The following is a 21958-nucleotide window of genomic DNA, read 5'->3' on the forward strand; positions in this document are numbered from 1 at the left end:
ATAATCTGTATATTTGTATCGTGGATGTTTCTGCTGGCACTTGTGAGGCTCAGGGCACTTGGTACTGCAGGAATGAAGTTGGAAGACAGCTGATAGTTCATTGAACTTCTCATCTCAGCAGGCAGGAGGGTTGGAAAAGAGTGGCACAATAATTTACAAGTAGAGTAGCATAATTAGGGGCATTTGAAAAATATCTTGTCTTTTTAGACAAAAAAAAAAAGGGAGAAAAGAAGGGATGCTTTTAAAGATTGTCCTCATCATCATGTGCTTGTATCTCTCTCACACATTCTGTCATTTACTTCTGTTGTCACTGGGTACTTACACAGCACAAATTACTTTTTTTTCTGAGTTGGAGACCATTTTATTATATATTAGCAAGGAGAAATGGGCATTTGGAACATACCAGTGAAAGAAGACACATAAGAATAGCAATGCAGTCAGGAGCTTTCTAAAAAGCAGCAGGGTGTGAGCCCCTGACAAAACTCAGGGTACTTAAGAAGTTTATCCATCAGTTTTCTTGCCACTCTTTAAACTGAATAAAAAGTACCTTGTCTTCCTAAAACCACATCCATTCACTTTTATATTTCTGTAATATTTTCTCAATGAAATTATGGCAGTGATGACAAGCCATGCTTTTTTTCATCTTTTCTGTTTTCAGTTCTCCCTTAACACTGTGACACATAGAATATTTGAAGTCAAATTGCAAAAAAAAAAAGTTTCCTGTCATATTTAATTGAGATTCCATTGTGAAATCAGAAATTTGCTTAATATCAAGCCTGCAGCTTTGGTTAGGTGAAGGACTTAGAAGAGGGAAGCACTGGGTACAATTTTCATTTTCAGGGCACACAATCCTCAAAATGGCTTTTGACGTGAGCTGAAGGTTGAGTTTATTTGCACAGAACTATTTCAGTCATTTCTAATGATTTGCCAGCAAGGAAAAGCCAAGGTGGAGCTGGCAAGCTTTATAGAGTTTTAAGCTGTAAAATGCAAAAGAGGAGAAAATCCATTGTGAGGAATTAGAAGGAAAAAGTTGGGGAGGACACCATTCAGAGACACATGATTTCCTGGGGCTGACAACCACAGCAGGCTGCTGGCTTTAATGCAGGCAGCTTACACTGGTGCTCTGACTCTGCTCTGCCTTATGCAGACAACTCCTGTGACAGTAATAAATTCCTGGAATAGCTGATGGAAGAACTGAACTGAAACCTGTCAGGTATCTTCTTCTTGAGCACCTGTAGTCCTCTCTCACATGTTATGCTCTTTACCAAGGGACAAAAACGTGATCCCAAATAAATGAGTTAATCATTTGGTGTATGTTTGCATGTGTGAATTTAACATTCCCAGATCAGTTCTTTTTATCAGCTGATAATTGCAATTCTTTCTGTTGTATGGGCTGTAATGCTTGCAGTATTGAAAAAGATTTTGTAAAAGTAATCTGGCTGAAGCAAAAGGTGAATTCTTATTGAAACAGGCTGTTGAAGGGCTGCATAAGTGTTCAAAAGCTTCTATTGCATGTATGGTGTTGGGCACAGGAAGAATCCCCAATCCAATTGTTTTCTCTCCGAAAAGGACAACAACAATTTGTTGTGCTGCTCATCAAAACTGAAATGTTTGAGAAAAAAATTATATGTGTGTGCAGATAGAGAGAGCAAGAAGTCAGCTGGGTCGAGAAGTGTACAGTTTGTTTAGCTTGCATTAACTTGCCCCTGTAATAAAGCTGGTGAGGGACAGGTGCATTGCAGGTTGCAGAGGTGCTTTGCTTCATGTACTTCTATAAAAAGTGTTCAAGCACAGAATTATTCATGGCTGCTGGACAGTAAAGCTGCTCAAACCCTTTCAAAATTAAACCTGGTGGTCAAAATAGCAATGTCTTAACCAGATCACTGAATTTCAAATAAAAATACAAGTGCTTCCTTTTGCTTTGGCTTGGATATATTTATGTCTAGTGCATCATAGCAATAGTAACTTAAAAGTAACTGCTTTTTTGTTGGGGAAGCAATGTGACTTTCCTTAAATATGGTTTTAACTATGAAATTTCATAGGCAAGCAGTGGCACTTGGCAACATTGTTTGATGTGCAGTGCTCAGTTTTGTTCAGAGGACTTATTTCTATTCTGTATCTCCTACTGAGGTATGCATATAAGCAGCCCTTTTGTGTGCCTTATTTCTCAATTAAATTCTACAAAATTGCTTTGCTATTTTGCCTGGAAAGATAAAGACATTCTCCAGCAGAAGATCTTAATTCAAATTATAAGATGTGTATTTCTGGCTTCCTTTTCAGTAATGTCTTATTCATTTTTCTTCATGTTAATGAGTTGCTTAGATCTACCTTTTGATGGAAAAATCTTAATGTGAAGAGAGAAATGTTGAACACTGCAGTAATTGTAGCCCTGGTCTCCTGAACTTGCTTCTCCCCTTCACATTTTGACCTTGTATCAATAGGTCACTGTTGTATTTGCATTTTGACAAATTTCTACTCTATTTTCACTCTGTACAAATGAATTGTCATAGCCATGAATGCTTTGCATAAATAGCTTATCATTTCATTAGACTCTGCTTTATAGCTGGCACTCTGGAGTGTCTGTGCTCTTCAGCCCTTCTGTTCACCAGGCACTAATCTGCTGGGCAGTGTGATTTGATCAATTATCAGATATGTTCTGCTCCTGGTTTACCTCAGCTTAACTGCATTCCCAGTTGTATTTTGTTTGGCTGTTAATTCTGTTCTCTTTTGTCTTTTTCCTTTTTTTTTTTCTTTCTTTCTTAATTTGTTTTGAAATATTTTTGAATTGCCTTATTCTTTGGTTAAATAGTGTCTGTATAGGAATTATTATGTGTGTGTACAGGTATTGATCATTAATTGTAGATGCTCAGGTTTGGGTGCTCTATGTCGACCAATAAACAGAGGATATTTGTGTTTCTGTGTACGCTGTTGGGTCTTTAAATAGTTTGGAACAGTAGTAGGAGGACTTTTGTGTACGAGCTCTTGCACAGGCGATGGTGACTGGAGTGTTGGAAGCTTGGGTGGGATGGGCAGAAGGGCAGGGTGGAGTTTCCCAGAATTGCTGGCCTTGGAAGGAAAGGCTCAGGGCTCTGCTGCCCTGAGTGAAGCCATGGGGTCACCACACCTGGGGCAGACTGATGCAAACCAACAGCAACCTGTGCCTTCCCAGACCCATAAACTGGAGCTGTGGGGAGCCTCAGATCCATCCACTTCTCTCCTGTTGGGTTTGAGTGGAGTGGTGGTGGTGATTAGCGCCTAATTCACACTCTTCTGTGCTTTATTGGAGCAGTTTCCTCAAACTTTTAATGCCTTTAAACCCCACTTCTTACCTTTTAAATCTCTGTAATTCTACATAGTGGATGATCAATGTTTCCATATTCTGAGCACGGTTTAGGTGGGCATGAAGATAATCCACCTGACTGAACTTGGAGCTGCTAAAGCAGAATTGTGCATTTTGGGGTTTTGCAAAGTAGTTCAAACAAACAAACAAACAAAAAGAACTCCACAGGGGAAAAACTATAACACAGATGTTTAGATGTAGCCAACCTTGGTGTTAAAATAGTCATGGCATAAAATAGCAGAGGGGGAAAAAGATCTTTAGTATCATCATTGCTGTGTTTGCAGCTGGTCCTGGAGCCCATGGGCTGAGTCAGACCTGAGACATTTCTTTCACTTTCTCTGTGGTGCAGGATGCCACAGTGACACATTTCGTTTTGCATTAAAACTTAAAATGAATTGTATTGATAAGCCATGCAAACTCTTTGTTTCTATGTTTTCAGGTTATTTAAATTTATCTCCTTAATGTACAGATTTTTTTTTCACCAGTATATCTTGACTGTCATATCAGTTCAAATTTAGAAACCAGTCTTCTTTTTAATTGATACTTTTCTTGCTTGATTTTTGAATTTTTTAAAAAAAATTCTAACAGTGTGTATGCAGCCCCTGAAACAAAGTTCAATCCAGTTCCTCTTCTTGTCCAAAAAAAAGGGAAATGAAACCTTTGAGCTCCTCCCATTCTTTTTCAGACCTGGAAAGGTTAGGGCTGAAACAGCAGGATGAAACTGCAAAAGAATTAAACCATGTCTCATTGCATCTAAGTGCTGTCTTTTTCAATCCCTAGTGGTACTCTTGGAAATGGTCAGACCCTGCATTTCATTTGTTTTAATTTAGAATCAGCACATTAAGCTCCCCTTTGATTTCTAGCTAGGAAGGTAGAAAACCCACTGGTGTCACTGTGCACTGCTCATCCTCCAAGACTCTCTCTGGTTTTGCCATCTTTCCCCCAGACCCTGAATTCTCTGGCTATTAGGGTGCAAATGAGGGAAATGAGAGAAAAGGCTCCTGCTGCCTGTGCTTTCACACTGGCATGAGAACATGCTGTAGGTGACAGAGGTGTCATACAAAGAACTTGAAAAAACAGCAGTGTAGTCTTGCACACCATGCTAAGCAGGAAAATTTTCCCACTTTTTACCAAGTGATGTAAAAGGAAATTAGAGTAAAAGGTTGTGTGTTTGAACAGCGGGAACCTACAAAAGGTTGGTGTCTGTTTTCTTCATTCTACTTGGAGAAACAATAGCAGCTAAATGGGATATAATTCACTAGTCTGATGCAGCATGTTAAGCTCATGAGCAAAAGAAAGCTCCAAGTCCTTTCTCTTTAAATTGCAGCTAGAACACATTAATATTAATTTTTTTCTCTGCCATCATTTTCATGCTTCAACCCTCCAGATGATAATTAAGACAATAGAAGATAAAATTTTGTGCTGTATAAAATTGCATTCAAGCCTTAACAAATAAGAGATTATTTTGTCCAGTAAACAAAACATAATCATCCTGGCACCCTTGCGAAGGAGAGCCTAAAATAGAAACTCTGCTTTTTATAGGTCATGTAAAATGTCATCATCTCTCTCATTATCTGTACTGTTTGGATGAAAAAGAACTGATTAATTTAAAAGAACATTGGCTTTTTTGCTAACAAGGTTATTTTCTCATTGATTGCTAGGAAGTCTAGTTCCTTTGCAAAGGGTTGCAAATGATGAGTAAATCAATTGTCAGCCTGTGTAGATGCATCTGCCATTTCTGTGCTGGCAGGGTGATGTGTACATGGTGTTTCTGCAGCAGCTGTGGATGCACCTTGTTTGGAATTTCTGTGTCTGAGCAGAGGTGCAAAGGCAGGACCAGGAGAGAATCAAATCATGAAAGGGGCACACTCCTTAAATATCTTTTAAAAGCTTAACTATCCAAACAGACTGTCACTTAAAAGGAAGACCAAACTCAAAGAAATGTAAAATTAGACCAATGAATTAATGCTTAGGCAAGCCATTTTTTTTTAAAAAGCAGGACGAAAGTGTGAAAAAACACCTGTCAGAGGTGGTGGGTTTACCAGGCCAGCTGGGCCAGCCTCACTCAGAAGCAGCAGCAGCAGAATTTATTTCTAGGAATCTGAAGGTCTCCCCATGGGGTTTATTGGCAGAGGAGTGTGAGCAGCCCAAAGCTGGGGACAGTAGTGCAGCTGCTGTCTGGAGAGACTTTGGAATTCTGAGTCCCCTGTGTGAGCTGTTTATCTGTGGCTCCTGGATGCCTTTGTGCATGATACTCTATTCTTTATTCAAAATTCTTTATTTAAAAAACAACCTGCCTTCCAAAGCTGCTCCTTTGTTCATCTGCCCTGGTTCAGACTCTAAAAGTGAGGCAGTGGGACTGTGTTCAAGCAGGAACAGTGCATTTTTCTGGAATGCTCCTTTGATAAATAGCTATTCCTTTTGCATGCTGCTTGTCTGACACCGTTTCTTGCCAAGCTTGAAGGTTCTGACCAAAAGTCCTTTTTAAGTCAGCAGAAAAAAATCCTGATGATTTAAAGACTGGAGGTAGAGCTTTCTGAAATCCCAGAGTAGCATAAAAGCAGAAACCACAGTGACAGTCACTCAGCAGAAATGCAAAGCTCATTCTGTGCTCCCTTGCATCTTCTGCTGGATCAGTTTAGACCTCTACAACTTGTTTTTCCCCTCCAGTAGCAGAGGGAGTGTAGGAGGCTTTGGTGTACCTGTGTTGCTTAAAAACTCTCTCAGCTTTGCAGAACTTCCAGAGCTTTGACTGTGCACTCCCAAAAGTGAGAGAAGCATAAAATTAATTCAAGGTTAAACTGATGAGAGCGTTCCATTTCAGAGTCAGTGTTAAGGATCTCCATCCAAGTACATTTGATTAAATGAGGATGAAAAATGTTTGTTTGCAAACCAACAAGAAGGTACAAGAAGAGCTCTCCAAAATTAAAGAATAAAAACTTAAGGAGGAATAATTGGTATTTAGACAATTAACTCTGATTTTTATTGTTTTCTATTGCCTCTCTTGTAGTCTTTAGCTGGATCATCAGAAGGCTTATCAAAATAATAAAAAATAAAGTGGCTGTTGGTTTTAATGGCAATGACAGTAAAGCTGCTGCTTGAGCATGCAGATTTCATGGCAGAATTGCAAATTGGTTAAACCATGTGAGTCTGGAGAGCCAGAAGTTACTGGTAAAAATGGGAATAAAGCGTGGTCAGGTCTACTTGTCTTGTAAAATGAGAAAAATCCCATGATGCCAAAGCCAGCAGCAAAGCCTGATTAAACATTTGATTCTACTTTTTCTGTTAGTCCTTCACAAAAGGTGTTAATTGTGGAGATACAGGAAAGCCACCAAAACTCCTGATGGAAAGAGTAATGTAATGGGAATGAAACCAGTGTTTCTTTCCACTTGGAATTCTGAGAAACTGTTTTTTTGTCCACTTCCGGTCTTGTATTTTCCAGTTAATTGTTTTTAGTGCCAGATGCCTGCAGCTAAGTAGATGTGCTTGTGTAAGGGAGGCCCCACTTGCCAAAAAAAGTCTGTATTTCCATTTCTACAGAACCAGAATCTGTGAAACTCCATTCTGGAGGTACCATTTTTGTATCTTCAGAACTGGACTGGTAGTATGATGAATTTTTTTTTTTTGTTTGCAGTGGGAAGATCAAGCCTGGCTGTTGGTAGCCTTCATAAACCCCCTCTTTTTTTAGATGGTGTGCTAATTTTTATTCCTGCAGTGTGCATTGTCGAAAGATTGTAAGAAAGGGAAAGAAAAGAAAGATATGGGCAGAAGGGCTGGGTTGAGTGAGCTTGGACCCTTAGGAGCTGTGCTGGGGTCAGGGCAGCCTGGCAGGGGAAGGATCTGAGCAGGCACCATCAGAGCTGGGTCTGAGTCCTGCAGAAATGTCACATTCCTGAGGAATGTCTCCATCCTGACAAATGCCACTTTGGGATCAAAAGCGTTGCCCAGGAAATGTCTAACCATACACACGAGCTGAGTGTTTCTCTCTTTATTCCAATATTCTCTTTTCATCAAAAGTGACCTTTTTATTCTGCTGCAGAACTGCTCTGCTTTATATCTAAAGAAGCAAGTTGTATGTGGTTTCTTTGTAATTAAAATTCTTATCCCCAAAAACATGTTTTCCATTAAAATTCCTGCACTAATAAGTCTAAATCTTGTAACTATTGTCTCTGGAAATATACATTTTGCTATATGCTGCATATAAACATTTATTTCCTGCTCGAGAAAATGTGGGTTTTACCATCTGTAATATTCATATTTGTTTCTTGTAGGCAAAAGTTGGGGTGACAGAAACATGATACAGGCACTCCTAAACTCATTAAGAGAAAAAGACCTTGTGACCAGGGCAAAGATGTTTGTTACAGACCCTAGCAAGCTTTTTCATGTGCCTTTTAATTTTTTATTGCCAAACTTGCTTTATATGAAGGATTATATTTATGTTAGAGACCAACACTTTACAGGTTATTTGATTTTTCATTTTAAATGTGAGTTTTTCAGTATTTTAGCTGTTGCCTTTGACCAGACTTTAACCTGAAGGTTACAGAAGGGAAGATTTGCTCTGTGTGATTGAGACAGTCTCAAGAATCAGAGCATTTTTGCTTCACATGACTTCATGTGCAATAGTTAACAGCAACATTGCCCTGATTCACTTCTCACTTTTACTTTTGAGTTTTGCCAATAAGATGTAGTGGTACTTTATTAAAACCCATCACTGACTGCCTTGGTTCTTGCTTGTTCCATCCAACTCCTTCATTCTGTCAGTGCTGTAAGATCTGATTTTCGAATTTCAGTTCCATTTCCTGCACAAAAGGGAGGCCCACAATGCTGTGTATTGAATTGCTTTCACAGCAGAGTAGCCCTGTTAACACTTCTCTTTAACCAGAAAGGTTTTCTCAACTTGCCCAAGCTCTTGGTCACCTGAGCAATTCAAAAGATTCAGCTCATTGCCTCATTTTGCTCTGAACTCTTAAATTGCTGTTGGCTCCCCCATTCTTCCAGATCCTTTACCTGCCTATTCAACCCGCTCTTCCTAAATCACATTTCCAAGTAATAGCTCAGGACATTAGAGAACTAGCTTGAATCAATTTCTCTTTAATCTTGATTTTTCAAGAAAAACATTCAATGTTGATGTAACATTTTCCAGGGATGGAGAATATCCTCCAACCCTCAGAAAACACTTCCAGTGGTACAATAAAAATAAAACAAAAATGTTTGCAGTTAAAATAATTAAGCAGAGCTAGTCCAGTTGCTTAGATCTTGTTTTCCTTTTGTCTACAATATGAAACTGAAGAAAGCTGCAGTCACTTTCCCTGTAAGTCAGGTTTGTTTTTAAACCAGAGTGACCTCCTTACTCAATTTTTGTGGCTTTTTGGGCCTCTTGTAAAATGGGCTTCAACAGCTCCCAACTGTTATACACGTTTTTCTATTTAAATGTTTTTTCCCAACAGATTTAACTCATAATTACATTCAGCTTTGAGAGCCTGATTTTGTAAATCACACAGCATTGTTGCCTGTGTGCTTCCTTTCTGTACTGTATGTTAGTGGTTTGGCATCTTTTCTATATGTACAAAAATGTGTAATTATATTTTAAAAAGAAAAAAAAAAGAGGTCCATCAGAGGTTAAGCTGAGTTGTGCTCTTTGAAAATAATATAGAAAGAGCAGGACCTTTACTTGCTAAGGTTAGACCACAGCAAATCTTGTCTCTGGTTTTATTTGTTTCATGGCAAATTTTGGTTCTGGGAAATTTCTTGGGCAAGTTGGAAGATTAACCTGTAGCACTCTGTAAATAGATATATTGCAGATGAAAAAAATGATTTATTTTTCTTCGGTCAGACACTGCTGCACCTGACTGTGTATCATCCAACCACACTGGAGAAGGGGCAAAAGCAGCTGGAACGTGCTTCGGACAGATCTCCTTCCTTTGGACCCATGATTTTCAGCTGCCTTCTTCCAGGAGGCCAATATTTTGTTTGTGATAGAGATACTTGTGAGAGGAAAAAAAAGAATTTGAAAAATAGCATGAAAATTATAGTGTTCTGACAATATCTTCACTTAGTGTGTGTTTATAGCCTGACAATCACAGGTTGCCAGCATTAGATTTTATGTATTCTGCTCCTCTGGAAATTAGGCTGTTAATATTGATGTGTGTCCTGGAGCCTGGGAGGCCAGAGGGAAAAACCATAACACTGTGATCAAAATTCAGAGTTGACCTGCCTGGGCTGTGGGGATTCGTCCCTCCAGCAACCAAGGACCAACAAGAATGACTGCTCAAGAAATTTGAGGTCAAATTTTAAAAAAAAGCTCCAAAAAAACCCCACCATCCAAAAATTACAGAGAAAAGCAAGTCAAAAAATCAAAGAATATGAAGAGCTATTGAGAACTCCCCAATTCTGGCATATGTGTGGCACTTTTTTCCCATTCTGGAAGAACCAAATGCTGTATTTAGGGAATGGGTTTCAGATTTTGCAAATATTTTCCTAGTGCCATTCTAGAAAATGAGTTTCCTGGCATATTGTTATGGGGGGCTTGTTCTGCTAAAGCATTGTAATGCCGTCTGTTCCTCAAGCTGATTTGGCTTTTACAGCTCAAATATTATATCCTACTTTTAGAACATATGGCAGCTCCTTTTAGGAGACGTAGAGAGATGTGCATCTCATTTCCAGAAACGGGTCTTTTCCTTGGAGTGAATTCTGCAAGTGCTTTTCATCTTGATTTTCCCCATTCTTATTATTTTAGCTAGACTTTCTCCTTCACCTTCTGCCCTACTTCTGCTGCTCCCTGAATCCCAGAAAAGGCAGAGCTTGCTGGCATCTTCAGAGGGAAGGGACAGGAGCAATGCTCCCTTACCCAGGTGGCTTCACCCAGGGCAATGTGGTGACGAGGGCCGTTGTTCGGTGACGAGGGCCGTTGTGCAGTGACGAGGGCCCTTGTGCGGTGACGAGGGCCCTTGTGCGGTGACGGGGGCCGTTGTGTGGTGACGGGGCCGTTGTGTGGTGATGAGGGCCATTGTGTGGTGACGAGGTCTGTTGTGTGGTGATGAGGGCCGTTGTGTGGTGACAGGGGCTGTTGTGTGGTGACGGGGGCCGTTGCGTGGTGACGAGGTCCGTTGTGTGGTGATGGGGGCCGTTGCGTGGTGACGAGGGCGGCTGTGTGGTGACGGGGGCCCTTGTTTGGTGACGAGGACTGTTGTGTGGTGACAAGGGCTGTTGTGTGGCTTCCAGGCGGGCTGTGCTTTCCTGGGAAGCCATTCCTGGGCTGCTCACGTAGCTCAGTCTGTGTTCATTGATGGAAATGCTCAGAGCAGACTCCACAGAATCCTTCAGAGGCTGTATCCCGTGGCACTCTCTTACAGTGACTTCATTCTGCATTCACTTCAGTTCTTCTGGAGGAGGGTTTTTCTCTTACTACTTTTTTTTTTGTGTTTTTTTTTTAAAGCCTACGTGGCATCATCAGCGTTTCTTGCCCCTGTGGATTGGCTTCATGCTGCTCCTTGCTGGAGCACAGAGTGCAGGGTGCCCCAGCACAGCAGGGCCTTTGTGTGCAAGGCACAATGCCTTGCTCAGAGCAGCCTCTGCATTCACCTCTGGCTCTGCCTGGCTGGAAAGCTCTGCAGAGCTGAGGCTTTGCCCTGGGCACTTGGTTTGAGGGCACTGCCAAGCAGAGGCATTTATGGACGTAGCTTTAATGTTACAGCTTGGTTGTCAGCCAGTTAACTCAGGGTCAACGCTGATCTGGCCACAGAACTGGATGAAGTATCTAGCATGATACTAATCCAAGCTTCATTGGAAACAAGACCAGAGGATGTTGCATCACTTTGTTCTTTGTCCACACACCTCCTGCGCTTTGTTGTGAAAGCACAACCAAGTTTGTGTATGTGGCTGTCAATCTATACTTTTATCTTGGAGATTTTTCATTTCAGTAGGAAAATGTTCTGCATTTGCCCTCCCAGTGGGTTCCTTCTCTCACTTTAGCTCACCTTGCTTCTCTACTGTCATTCCGAGACACCACCTGACAGTCTCAATTTCCTTGTCTGTGGGTTCTTAAAAGTGAATAAGGACAACAAAGCTGAAGCCAGAGCAGGGAGCTTGTAGCATTTCTTGAAAATGGCATAGGGGAAGAAAAGAGGTCTCCTGTGAGTCAATAACAGAGTAGGAGTGGTTGATCTCCAGCTTTTAGTTAGTTGGGTTCATGATTATCTACAGCTACAAAGCACTGGGGCAGGCTCCACATCTGCCAGCACCCATCTGGATGAGGCAAATCGTGTTTCATGTTTTGTGCCTGGCCAGTTCAAATGTGTTTTAGAGATGTCCAAGGCCCACAGTCATCAATACTGCTGCCCTTGCTTTTCCCTCTTCTATTCATCACATGCTCTTGTTTCTTGAGCACCATGTTCTATTGTATTTTTGCCTCAGGTGTATTATATTTTCTGCTCCTTAGGCTTACCTGGGGCAGGTATGGTTGCCACTTTCTCTGGAGAAATGTCATCATTTATCTAACTTTATTTATCATATCTATCAATAGCTATTTATATTAATATTTTTCAGTATCTATCATTATTTATCATGATGTTATGGTCTCTATATGGACACAAATGATATCACATGATTTAAGAAGAGGAGCAGAACTTAAACCTCAGTATTTTGAGAAAGAGAATAATAAAACAGATCCTTCTTGAGGTAGAAAGATCTGATTTGTCTGTCCATGGCAGAGCAGGCTCCCCTTCTTGGGATGCAGTCCTGGCTGTGTGGCCTTCCTGTCTCCCAGGTCAGGATTGTCCTGGGCTGCAAAAATGTCAGAGGGTGAAGGAATTTTCTTCTCCAGGAGCCTCAAGAAATTCAGGGCTGAAACTTTGTGGGCACCAGAAGCTTGAAGGGCCAAAAAGGGAGAGAGGCTGGGCTTGCTGCTGCATTTCCAATCATTGCTGATCTGGACTTAGTTGAGAGCAACAGAAGTGTGTTTGTCACAAATGTTCAAAATTTTCAGGCCTGGTGTATAAATAATGATATTTTTTTCTTCTCAACCTCAATGCCTGAGCTCTGTGGCTTTTTCTGGCCCTTTTCAGCTGAAAGGCTATTTGTTTAAATTTAGTGAAGAAATATGAATCTCTATTAATGCACAGAAAATAAGGTGGGGCAGCCTGTGAATACAGTAGATGAGGTGACATGCTCTTAGAAGAGTTTTACCAGGGATTTATGATGTGTGAAGTGCATTTCTGCAGCAGCAAATGTTGAATTACCACCTCAGTGCTGGTTCATTCACCCATGCAGATTGAGAGTGATACCAAAGGTACCATGCCAAGAAGGCTCTTGCCTGCTCCTGATTCTGGACATGACCTGAAAGTTCTGAGTGTGAATACATCTCCTTCAGGTTCACAGCTTACACCTAAAATAACATTTTAAGAAGTTCTCTCAGTAATAAAGTAAGTTATTCATACTCCAGACAGGAATTACTGGCTGCACTGAAGTGCTCAGTGCTGATTCAGCAGCCAGGCTGCTCCATCCAAGTGGGGTTTTATTGCTGGGCAGGTAGCTCATCCTGGAGCTTTGTGCAATTCCTTATGCCATAACCCTCCAGCTTATCTTCATTTCCTTCCACTGGAAGTCTTTTGCAATGGATGAGGCTTTGTTGTTTGGAGAAGATTCTAAAGCATAAAAATTGGGAAGTATTTTATGTTTTACTTCAGGAGGTAGGCAAAGGGTGAACAGTCATTTTGCTTTTGTTGTGGTGTGGAGTTGTTAGAATAATCTGGCAACATCTGGGCTCTGATCTGAGCAGTTCATCTGACTGCAGTCTGGCTTTAGGAGGCTGGTACAAATTCAAGTAATATATTGGCTGGTCCTGGGTGCAGCATTTCCGGCAAAGATCCAGTCTGCATCCTCAAGCAATTCTTTTATCACCAGAGACTGTCCACATTGGAATGGGAGCAATCGCTGACAATAACAGATGAGGTTATTGAAGTGTTTATAGGGAGCATTTAAACATCTGGACTTTATGGTAGTAGAATTGGTACCCAGCAATAAAAGTTCATTGGTGTTTTTGTTTGTTTTTTTTTAGAGGAAAAGAAGATGAGAAAATGGAATTGGGATCAAATTAGGTGTTTGCTGAGCCATGTTAATTGTTAATCTGAACTCCCATGGCAATGTTTAAATATCATTTTAGAACACTGAACCATAAAAGGTTTTAAAGTTTGCTTGTGTTAGGAAAATGTAGTAGCAATTAATTTACCAACATGTTATGTGTTTACAAGGTACCTTCATTTCATGGGTGGCTGGAAGACAGAACATGCTTAGATTGTATTGAGTTTAAGAAGCCACATGAATTCTTAAGGCTTTTAAATGGCTTTTCTCTTCATGGTCTTATTTGAACTCTGGCCAACCATGATGAATGTCTTCTTGTGTCTTTGACCTCACAAGAGACATGAAATAACAAATGTAGGTACTGCACTTTATTTACTTATTTACTTAGTAGTTAAAACAGGAAAGCAAACAAAACCATGATGTATTTCACCTCTCCTCCCCAGCACCCCCTTGACAAATGGCTGTTGAAACTGTGCTAAACTGTGACCTTAAAGCCACAGGCGTAATGAAACTGTGATCTGGCAGATGTGACAGACTCATCTTACATAAATCACTCTCTTTTGTCACTGCTGGCATATGGCCAATGAATCTTCTAATTATTGAATGGCTTTTATAGCCCCATTATTTATAATCACTTTTGGACAGCAGCTGGAAGACAAGGATGGGGCAGGATGAAACGATATAACACAAACTATTCTCATTTCCATAACAACTGCTGGGATTAGGAATATTTGATGATGATGATGTGGCTATCAGTGCAGTCTTGTTAAATGATAAAAATCTACTCAACCTTCTACAATGGGCTGCTGCCTCCTGGACCTTACAGTGAAAATTATTCTATTAATTTGCCCAGAAATAGAATATTAATCTCTCCAAGCATTAACAGGATATATATGTGAGTATCAGGGCCACCTTTGCAACAGGACTTGAGGAAAATTGATGGCAAGTATTAGTAGGAGACCGTGGTGATGCCCTGACATTGCTGTTGGAAAAGTTTTAAGATCTGTCTCCTGTTTCTCAGGAGTCCTGTCTACACCCCACTTTATAGTATGGATTTAACAACAGATTGAAAAGTTGTCTTGAGTTGCATTATTAATATTTTAACATTTTCTTTAAAAATAGGCTGTTGTTTTCAAGGGATTAATAGGTTTATAACCAGCTTAGTTAACACACTTCCTATCTAAGGGGAACTATTTTGGCCCAATTATAGATGAGTTTGTGTTGAGTACCTTCTGCTGGGCAGAGCAGGAGCACAAGTGAAGTCCCCCAGCCTGCAGCGCCAATCATCTGACATTGCAAGTCCACTTGCTGCTCTAGAAGACACCAGCTGCAAGTTCTCTGCTCATGCCTCTAAACGAGTAGGGTTTGGATTTTTTTGTTTGGCTTGGTTTTTGTAGGGTTTTTTCCCCCCCTTATCTGCAGTTCTATGCTTTGTAGCACAGAAATAAAACCCTGCCAACCATGATAATTTATTAGTTAAATACCTTCAGATAGAGCTCCTCAGATGATAAACAGTATGTTGCAGTCAGGGGTTTATACTGCAAATCCAACATGTGCAATCTTTGTGTCTTTAAAAAATTGAATCCTTCCCTCTCAATGTAGACATCAGGGTGGTGAGAGTCAGTCTTAATCCAGATGACTCTATTGCACTTTTATCCCTTCAGTGAAGCCTTTAACCTTTCATTGCTTCATGGCCCTGTTGTTTTGAAATGGTCTTTGTCTGACCACAGAGAATCCCCCTGCTAAAGACACCTTTAAACAGAGATCCCAATAGGAGAAGGGGGATTCTGCTGCAATTCAGGCATGGAAAATAGATTTTTTCTAGTTCAGATGCTATCAGTCACTGTGAGTGTAGCAATTGGTTGCCTTCCTAAAGAAGGGTAAAGCAAAAAAATATATACTGGTGTAATCTGCTTAGAGGAGTGTAATATAGGTCAGGGACCAGTGTGTCCCAGGCCTGACCCTGACCCATCTTTGCATGAGCATCTATAGGCTCTGTCAGAGTGTGGCTGTTGATCAGGATTATCTGGGACCATCTCGAGCAGAAATGGGATCAAACAGCTGCAGTAATTAATAGAAACATAAACTCTCAAATGATAGTTTCCGAAGCACGAGTTTAAAATACATCTTCAGCAAACACATATTGCACAGAGCTGGCAGGGACTATCCACCAGCTGGCAGGAAGGTGCTGGCAGCCCCACGATGTTCACACTCAGCTTTTTCTGGGGAAAAAATTCAGATTGTGCTTGGTCATTTCTGCAGTCTGCCTTCCCTACTGGAGGGCAGTGGGGCAGGAGGCTCCCAGCCCCAGGTCTGTGCTGCTGCTGGGAGACCCCTCCAAGAAGTGATGTTCTCACACAGCACAGTCAGTGTTAGATGATCCCACATGCAGCTTTCTTCCTGCAGAAGCTGGGAATTTTAGCACCAAGTGTCAGAGCACAGTTCAAAGCAAAGCTTCCCTGGGGACTTTATATCAGGTAACTGTTGGAGGACAAATGTGTGACAGAATTGTGGGTTTGGAAGCAATGTGTTTAGAAACAGTCAATATTTTTCATTAATCACAAACCCATCTAAGTTACGCATTGAGCTACAAAAACCGGACAGTTCATTCTTTCTCAGAAAACCATATGTCAGTAAATTTTTTTTTTTTTTTTTGCTATGGGAGATGTTTCCCCCTTGGGTTTCTTTTTGCTGCTGAAATGATGTTACCATGTAATGGTTGAGGAGGGTGATAGACATACTTTACAGTATAACAATTAAGAAGAATAGATTAAACCAGCCATTTTGCTCTGTGTTTCATTCAAAGGAATCAGATAATAAGATGGAAGTATCTCAGAATTGGAGTAGTACTGTGAGGAGTGAAGCAGTGAAAAGTTGGTTCTCTGACTGTACCTTCACATTAAAAAAGGGCTTTGATTCTGTTCAGCAGAAAAAAAAGGGAAACTAAGGGAAACTCTTGCAGCAGCACCAAAAAAAAACTTTTAACGTCTTACTTGTGAACTATAAATTTTGGTGAGATTTAAATTTTTTGTGTGTGTTTGATGATCTAAGCCACATGTATCAGTCTAATTTTCATTACAGAAATAACAAGGTGATTTTTTTTATTTTTCTGTGTGCAAATAAACAAATTGCAACATATCCTGACCAGCACAAAGGAAGAATAGAGCACTGGGTCATCAGACCTGTATCCTCTGCTTTGGAAACTGCTCTTCCTGGGTAGCATCTCCTGTCCCTCCACTATTATCACTATTGGATCGTTTTACATCCTTTTAGTGGAGAAGAAAAGAAAGAATCTCAAAAGAGTAAATGTAAAATCAGGTCTCCATGAAGCAGGGGAGTATTTTGAAGGCCAATATATACTTCTGGTTGACACAGCTCTTCTCTAAAGAAGTATTTTCTTGAGCACAATGACATGGATTACAATTTTAGAAAGGGGAGGATTTTTGCATAAAATGAGGTGGTTCTGGGCGCCTGCCCATCTTTTGGTGGCTGGTGCATGGACAGAAGCAATCAAAGGGGAGGCTTGGTCTCAGAGGGAGTTTGCACAAGGCAGCGATGCCCCCAAGGAGCAGAATGAATTTTGCTGCTAAGATTTGCACAGGGAGGTTGCTGAAATGTCACTGGCATATTTTTCAGGTTCTCAAGGATTATGGGTGTATACATTTTGAACTAAGGGCACAGCAGAGTTTATAAATTTGTGTGCAGGACTAGAACCTCCTAAACAAAGCCAGCATCGAGCCTGTGCCGTCTCAGCTCGGGAGATTTGTGGAAGAGATCGGAGTAGAGAGAAGCATTTCAAATGGTAAAAAATCCAACATGTTCCATTCTGGATCCCTTTGGCAGCTTCCCACATAGAGTTAGTTTCTGTGTCAGCTCATTTTCTTGTGCTCTGCAGTGGAGGGAGTTCCTGAACCTGCCTGTGCCCACAGCTTGTGGCCTCAGTGACTGCTGAGCTGAGATCATCAGAGCTGCAAGAAGCCTTCATTTCTGTCAAGACTTTCCTGGAATTTAGGAACAGGAAGCTTTTTGGGGGCTGGGTTTCTTTTTGCCTCTTTTTTTTTTTTCTTCTTCTTCTTTTTCCTTCTCTTCTAAAATAAAAATGTAATAGAAATAAGCATCACTCTGAGTCCCCAGAGGGGACACTTATGTGAGTGTAAGTGTTGCTACAGCCCCTGTTTTTGCAAGTGCCTTTTTAACTAGTGCTTCAGTGACTCAGCTGGGAAATCCCAGCTCCTGCATAAACCAAATAACCAAACTTTCCAGCAGGGCCATAATAGACTGAGATGCTGGATGGAATGGGCACAGAGGGAAGCTAAAAGCAGGATATCATCATTAAATTGCATATATTCTGTGGTCAAACAAGGCCTAGCTCAGCAGAGATTTTTCACCTCAAGACATTATTGTTACATAAATCATTGAATCAGGCATCACACAGTATTTTGGAAGAAAGTTTACTTATGTGATACATGCAGTTCTGTGCATTAATTTCTTCCCTGGAATAAGCCTTTGCATTATGCCCAAACAGTTTGTCATATTTGTCCTCTTTTGTTATGAAAATCTACCTTGCCTTTCTCTTGTGCAAAGAAATATATGGACTGTTTAGTTAAAAGATAAAGAACTACTTTATTATTTCAGCAGAGGCTCTTTTTCGTGCCCAGTTTCCCTGTGGAGTCAAACAACGTGGTATGAAATCAAACATCTGGAGTTTGGGAAGTCCCCTCTGACATTGAAAAACTGTAGCCCACCCTACAAAAGGTCTACCAAACCCTCCAAGTGCCTCCTGGGTGGGAAACAAAGTTTATGGTGCAATAACTGGAGACCATTTGTTAGAAAATGGTTCGCTCTGGGATAATGATAATTCGCTTTGGGAGTAAGAGGTGTTGCTGGTGCTGCTCAGGAAAGTGTTTTGAGCCAATTATATCTCCCATAATTTCAGTTTTGTTGTTTCATTTCTGCAATGAGCATCTTGGTCTTTAAAAATTTCCTTTTGTTAATAGCTGGGCCTGCTGCCTGAGCCTTCTTTTCTTCAATAAGAGATTTAATTAAAAGAAAAAGCTGTCAGGAAGATCTAAATACAAGTCACAAAATTATTTTTAAAATTTGACATAGTACTTCAGACTGTGGGCTTTTTTTGTGTTTAGTTTTGTTTTTAAACCAGCATTTCTGGTAAAATGTTGCAGGGCTGCAGTGGTTTTATCCTGCCCACAGTCTGCACTCTTTCTTATTTCACCATTTGCCTGGTGCTGCTTCTGCCTCCCAGACCCAGTGTTCGACTGCACTCCATTGCAGTATTATTATTTTTGATTTTCTCTGCAGTGATTCCTAGAGGCTCCAGCCAGGAATCTACAACTGTGAGGCTGCATTCAGTGTCCAGATGTATTGACAGGATCTCTGTGTTTCATATTGACAATCAAAAAAATCATAATGCGAATGATAAAAGACTGAAAACAGCTGCAGTGGTTCAGCCCAAGGTCCATGTAGTCCAGCATTTTGGCTCCAGCTGGGGCCATAAATAAGATGCCTGGCAGAGGGCAGGAAAACAGCAAGATACTTGATATTCCCCCACTTTCCTGGATCTCCCAACCAGTAGCAATTAATGTTAAGCCCAAGGGATTTCCTTTTCCCTCTTCTTTTCAAAGCCATGTTGGATTGAGCAACCTGGCTGATTGGAAGACGTCCCTGCCCTCTGCAGGGGCATGGGAACAAGGTGATCTTTAAGGTCCTTCCAACCCAAACCATTCTGTGATTCTGCAGCCCCCAATGGGTCTGTCCTACAACTGCTTTTCCATCTCCCCTTGAATCCCCTGAATCAGCTCCTTGCCCCTGCAGTGCTCTCCAGGGAGAGTGCACAGCCTGGGACTCTTGTCTGTGATGATTCTGAACCAGGATCCTGCTTGGTTTACCTTGCTGTCTCCCAGTGCTGGTGTTGGGAGAGGCAAGCAGTGCCCAGTCCCGGGTGGCCTCAGGTCATGTGGAGGCTGATGTCCACCACAAGCTGCAGCATCCCTCTCTTAGTCCTTGTGTGGCAGCTGCCCCAGGCTTTGATCATCCTGGTTGCATTTCTCAGAAGATTTTCCAATGTTTTTTTCCTTTTCATTTTAGAACAGAAGAGTTTCAATCCCTGTTTTTGCTCTTCAGTCAGATTAATGTCAGTGTTATTCCAAACTTGGAAATATTTTTGGGAAAAGACTTCATTAGGTTTCTGTAGTTCATATGTTCTGCTGCAAAAAAGGGTTTAGTATTCAGCAACTGGCAATGTTCATTAACAGCTACATTTCCTTTCTTATTTTTCTTTTTTTTTTTTAATGTTCTTTTTGTTGTTGTTGTTTTCAACTTGTTTGTCTTCTTTCATGCTTCTGAAGGTGTTCAAACCTGAACAGGCAAATAAACAGATTTAGGCGAAAAGCATTGGATATTGGGGTTTTGTTTTTAAGGACTTTGGGCGCTGTTAACTTGTTAAATCAATACTTTTCCAATTCCTACTGTGTGTTGGGATGGATATCAGTGGAAAGTATAGCACTTGTTTAATTTTTTTGCCATGTTCAGCTTTATTAGTAGCTCCAATGGGAGCAGCTTTTGCCTCCTGTCTCTCCATCCCACTCACCCTCCAGAGACTTGCAAAAGCAATACCTTTATTATTTTTCTTCTTTTTCCTGTCATCTGTCTGTCTCCATTTGCTCAGACAAATAAGCGATAAACAGGAATGATGATCTGTTAAACACCACAGGAAGAATGTGGCATTATGAGACAAGAGAGACCTCTTGTTTACAGCAAGTTATTTTTGGTAATTAGCCATTTGTAGAGGAAGATGAGCCTCTGCTCATAAAGTCAGCATGCCATAATTTAGGGGGCTCTGAATGAAAATCTACCATTTGCCTCAATTGGGAATGGTAATTGTGTGCATTTAGAAATGAATAAATGGCTGTTGCATTTAGAAATAAATAAATAATGGATTTTTTTCCTTGCAGGGAGCAGACTGAACAAGGATCTGAGGCATTATCTCAACCAGAGGTTTCAGAAGGGGTCACCAGACCACGACCTGCAGCAGACCATCCGAGACAACCTTTATCGCCACGCTGTGCCTTGTAAGTTGCCACCCTTTTTTTTAAAGTTTTTCTAAGCCTTCTGATGTTTATATTCTTGTACTTTCTCACATGTTTTATGTAAATAACTCATTGTTTTGCATTCTTTTATGGAGGAGGAGAAATCTGATGGACTGTTGGTTTGCCCAGTGTCATTGGAGAGGTGGCACTGTCACCCTCCATTCCACTGTGACTTTTGGAGATCTATAAATGTTGGAGTCAGAAATGAAAAGTGCTGTTTTTACCTTGGGAGAGCTGCGTGTGCTCGTTTTGTTATTTTGTGTCCTACAGTGACAGGAAGTGACAAACCTTGCCCAGCTGCACTCCCTGGGGCAGAATATTGTGGGAGTCTTTAAAATCAGAGGGTTTTGGGAAAGCTGCAGAAGGCAGGCCTCAGAGACAGCAGAACTGTGATTAGAGCTAAGCAGTAGCCATGAGATTGGTCAGCAGAAAAATTATGTAAGAAGTAGAAAAGCAAGGACAAATAGAATAATGGTTTGTGTATTAACACTTGTCTAGAATAACTCCCTGAGCCGCAGAAAAGTCTATCTAGTGAGATATTAGGAAGTTTGAAGCTTAATAATGGAGCTCTGTGCATTGTGTTTTAAGGCTTACAAGCAGGCATTGTATTTGAATTAAGCAAGCATTGTTTTAACCAAAGGTACGTGTGCTTATAGTGGTTGGATAGAACTACTGTCAGTGTGCTTTTGCTTTGTGTGATTGGTCAAAAAACTTATAAAGTAAGTTGTAACATGAAGTTCTGTGTCTGCTGCCTGGGATGTGAGCTGCTGGCATCTTCCCATTGTCATAACCACGCAATGAGACTGATGCTGGAAAATAAAACAGCTCAAGGCACGTTCCTCAGCAATCCCATCCCGTTAGTGATTTGTACAGAGCCCCCGACCGGCAATAGAATTCCATCTTCATTTTTGGGGCAGCCTTCCTGTGGGGGAGAGTGTTTGCAGTTTGGGCAGGCTTCCATGTGTGACAGCAGATAGGGTTGAAAAGGAAAATGATTCATCTCTGAATGAGGCTTTTTTGATTACCTTTTTGGAGCACTTGATGGTGTGGTGCAAGCCTTGTGATGCCTGCTTTGGAGAAAAGCCCTAAAAAAAACTGCCATGAAGTGATTGCTTGGCTTAGAAAGAGTCTATATTAATATCAGAATGGTGAATGTTGCTTATTGGTTTAAAACCTATGAATATAAAACAGGCTTCTATTTTTATTTGCTGAGCAGAATTTTATTTCTGATGCTTGTTTAACTTGTAGAACTGAACAGCATTTTATGGCTGGGTGCCATTGTTGAAGGCCTCTGCCACTGTTGGAAGGTCATCCTTGATTTATGTAGGAAATAAGGAACAAGAGATAGTAAAGCTGAGAAAGAAATGCTCATTTTCACTAAAAAAAAAAAAAAACCAACCAAAAAAACCCCACCCAATATGCAACAACAAAACTTAAA

The 21958-nt window shown here is 40.8% G+C and overlaps 1 protein-coding gene across 1 annotated transcript in view; it reads left to right on the forward strand.

Annotated features, from left to right (window-relative positions):
* MAGI1 (membrane associated guanylate kinase, WW and PDZ domain containing 1) overlaps positions 1-21958 on the forward strand; it is a 285863-nt gene that overhangs the window by 94579 nt on the left and 169326 nt on the right. The window contains 1 exon segment of the mRNA XM_031056336.1: positions 20386-20502. Within this exon segment, the coding sequence (XP_030912196.1) occupies positions 20386-20502 (117 nt within the window).

Source organism: Geospiza fortis, unplaced genomic scaffold (assembly GCF_000277835.1).
Source record: "Geospiza fortis unplaced genomic scaffold, GeoFor_1.0 scaffold70, whole genome shotgun sequence".
In the NCBI taxonomy this organism is placed as follows: Eukaryota; Metazoa; Chordata; class Aves; order Passeriformes; family Thraupidae; genus Geospiza; species Geospiza fortis.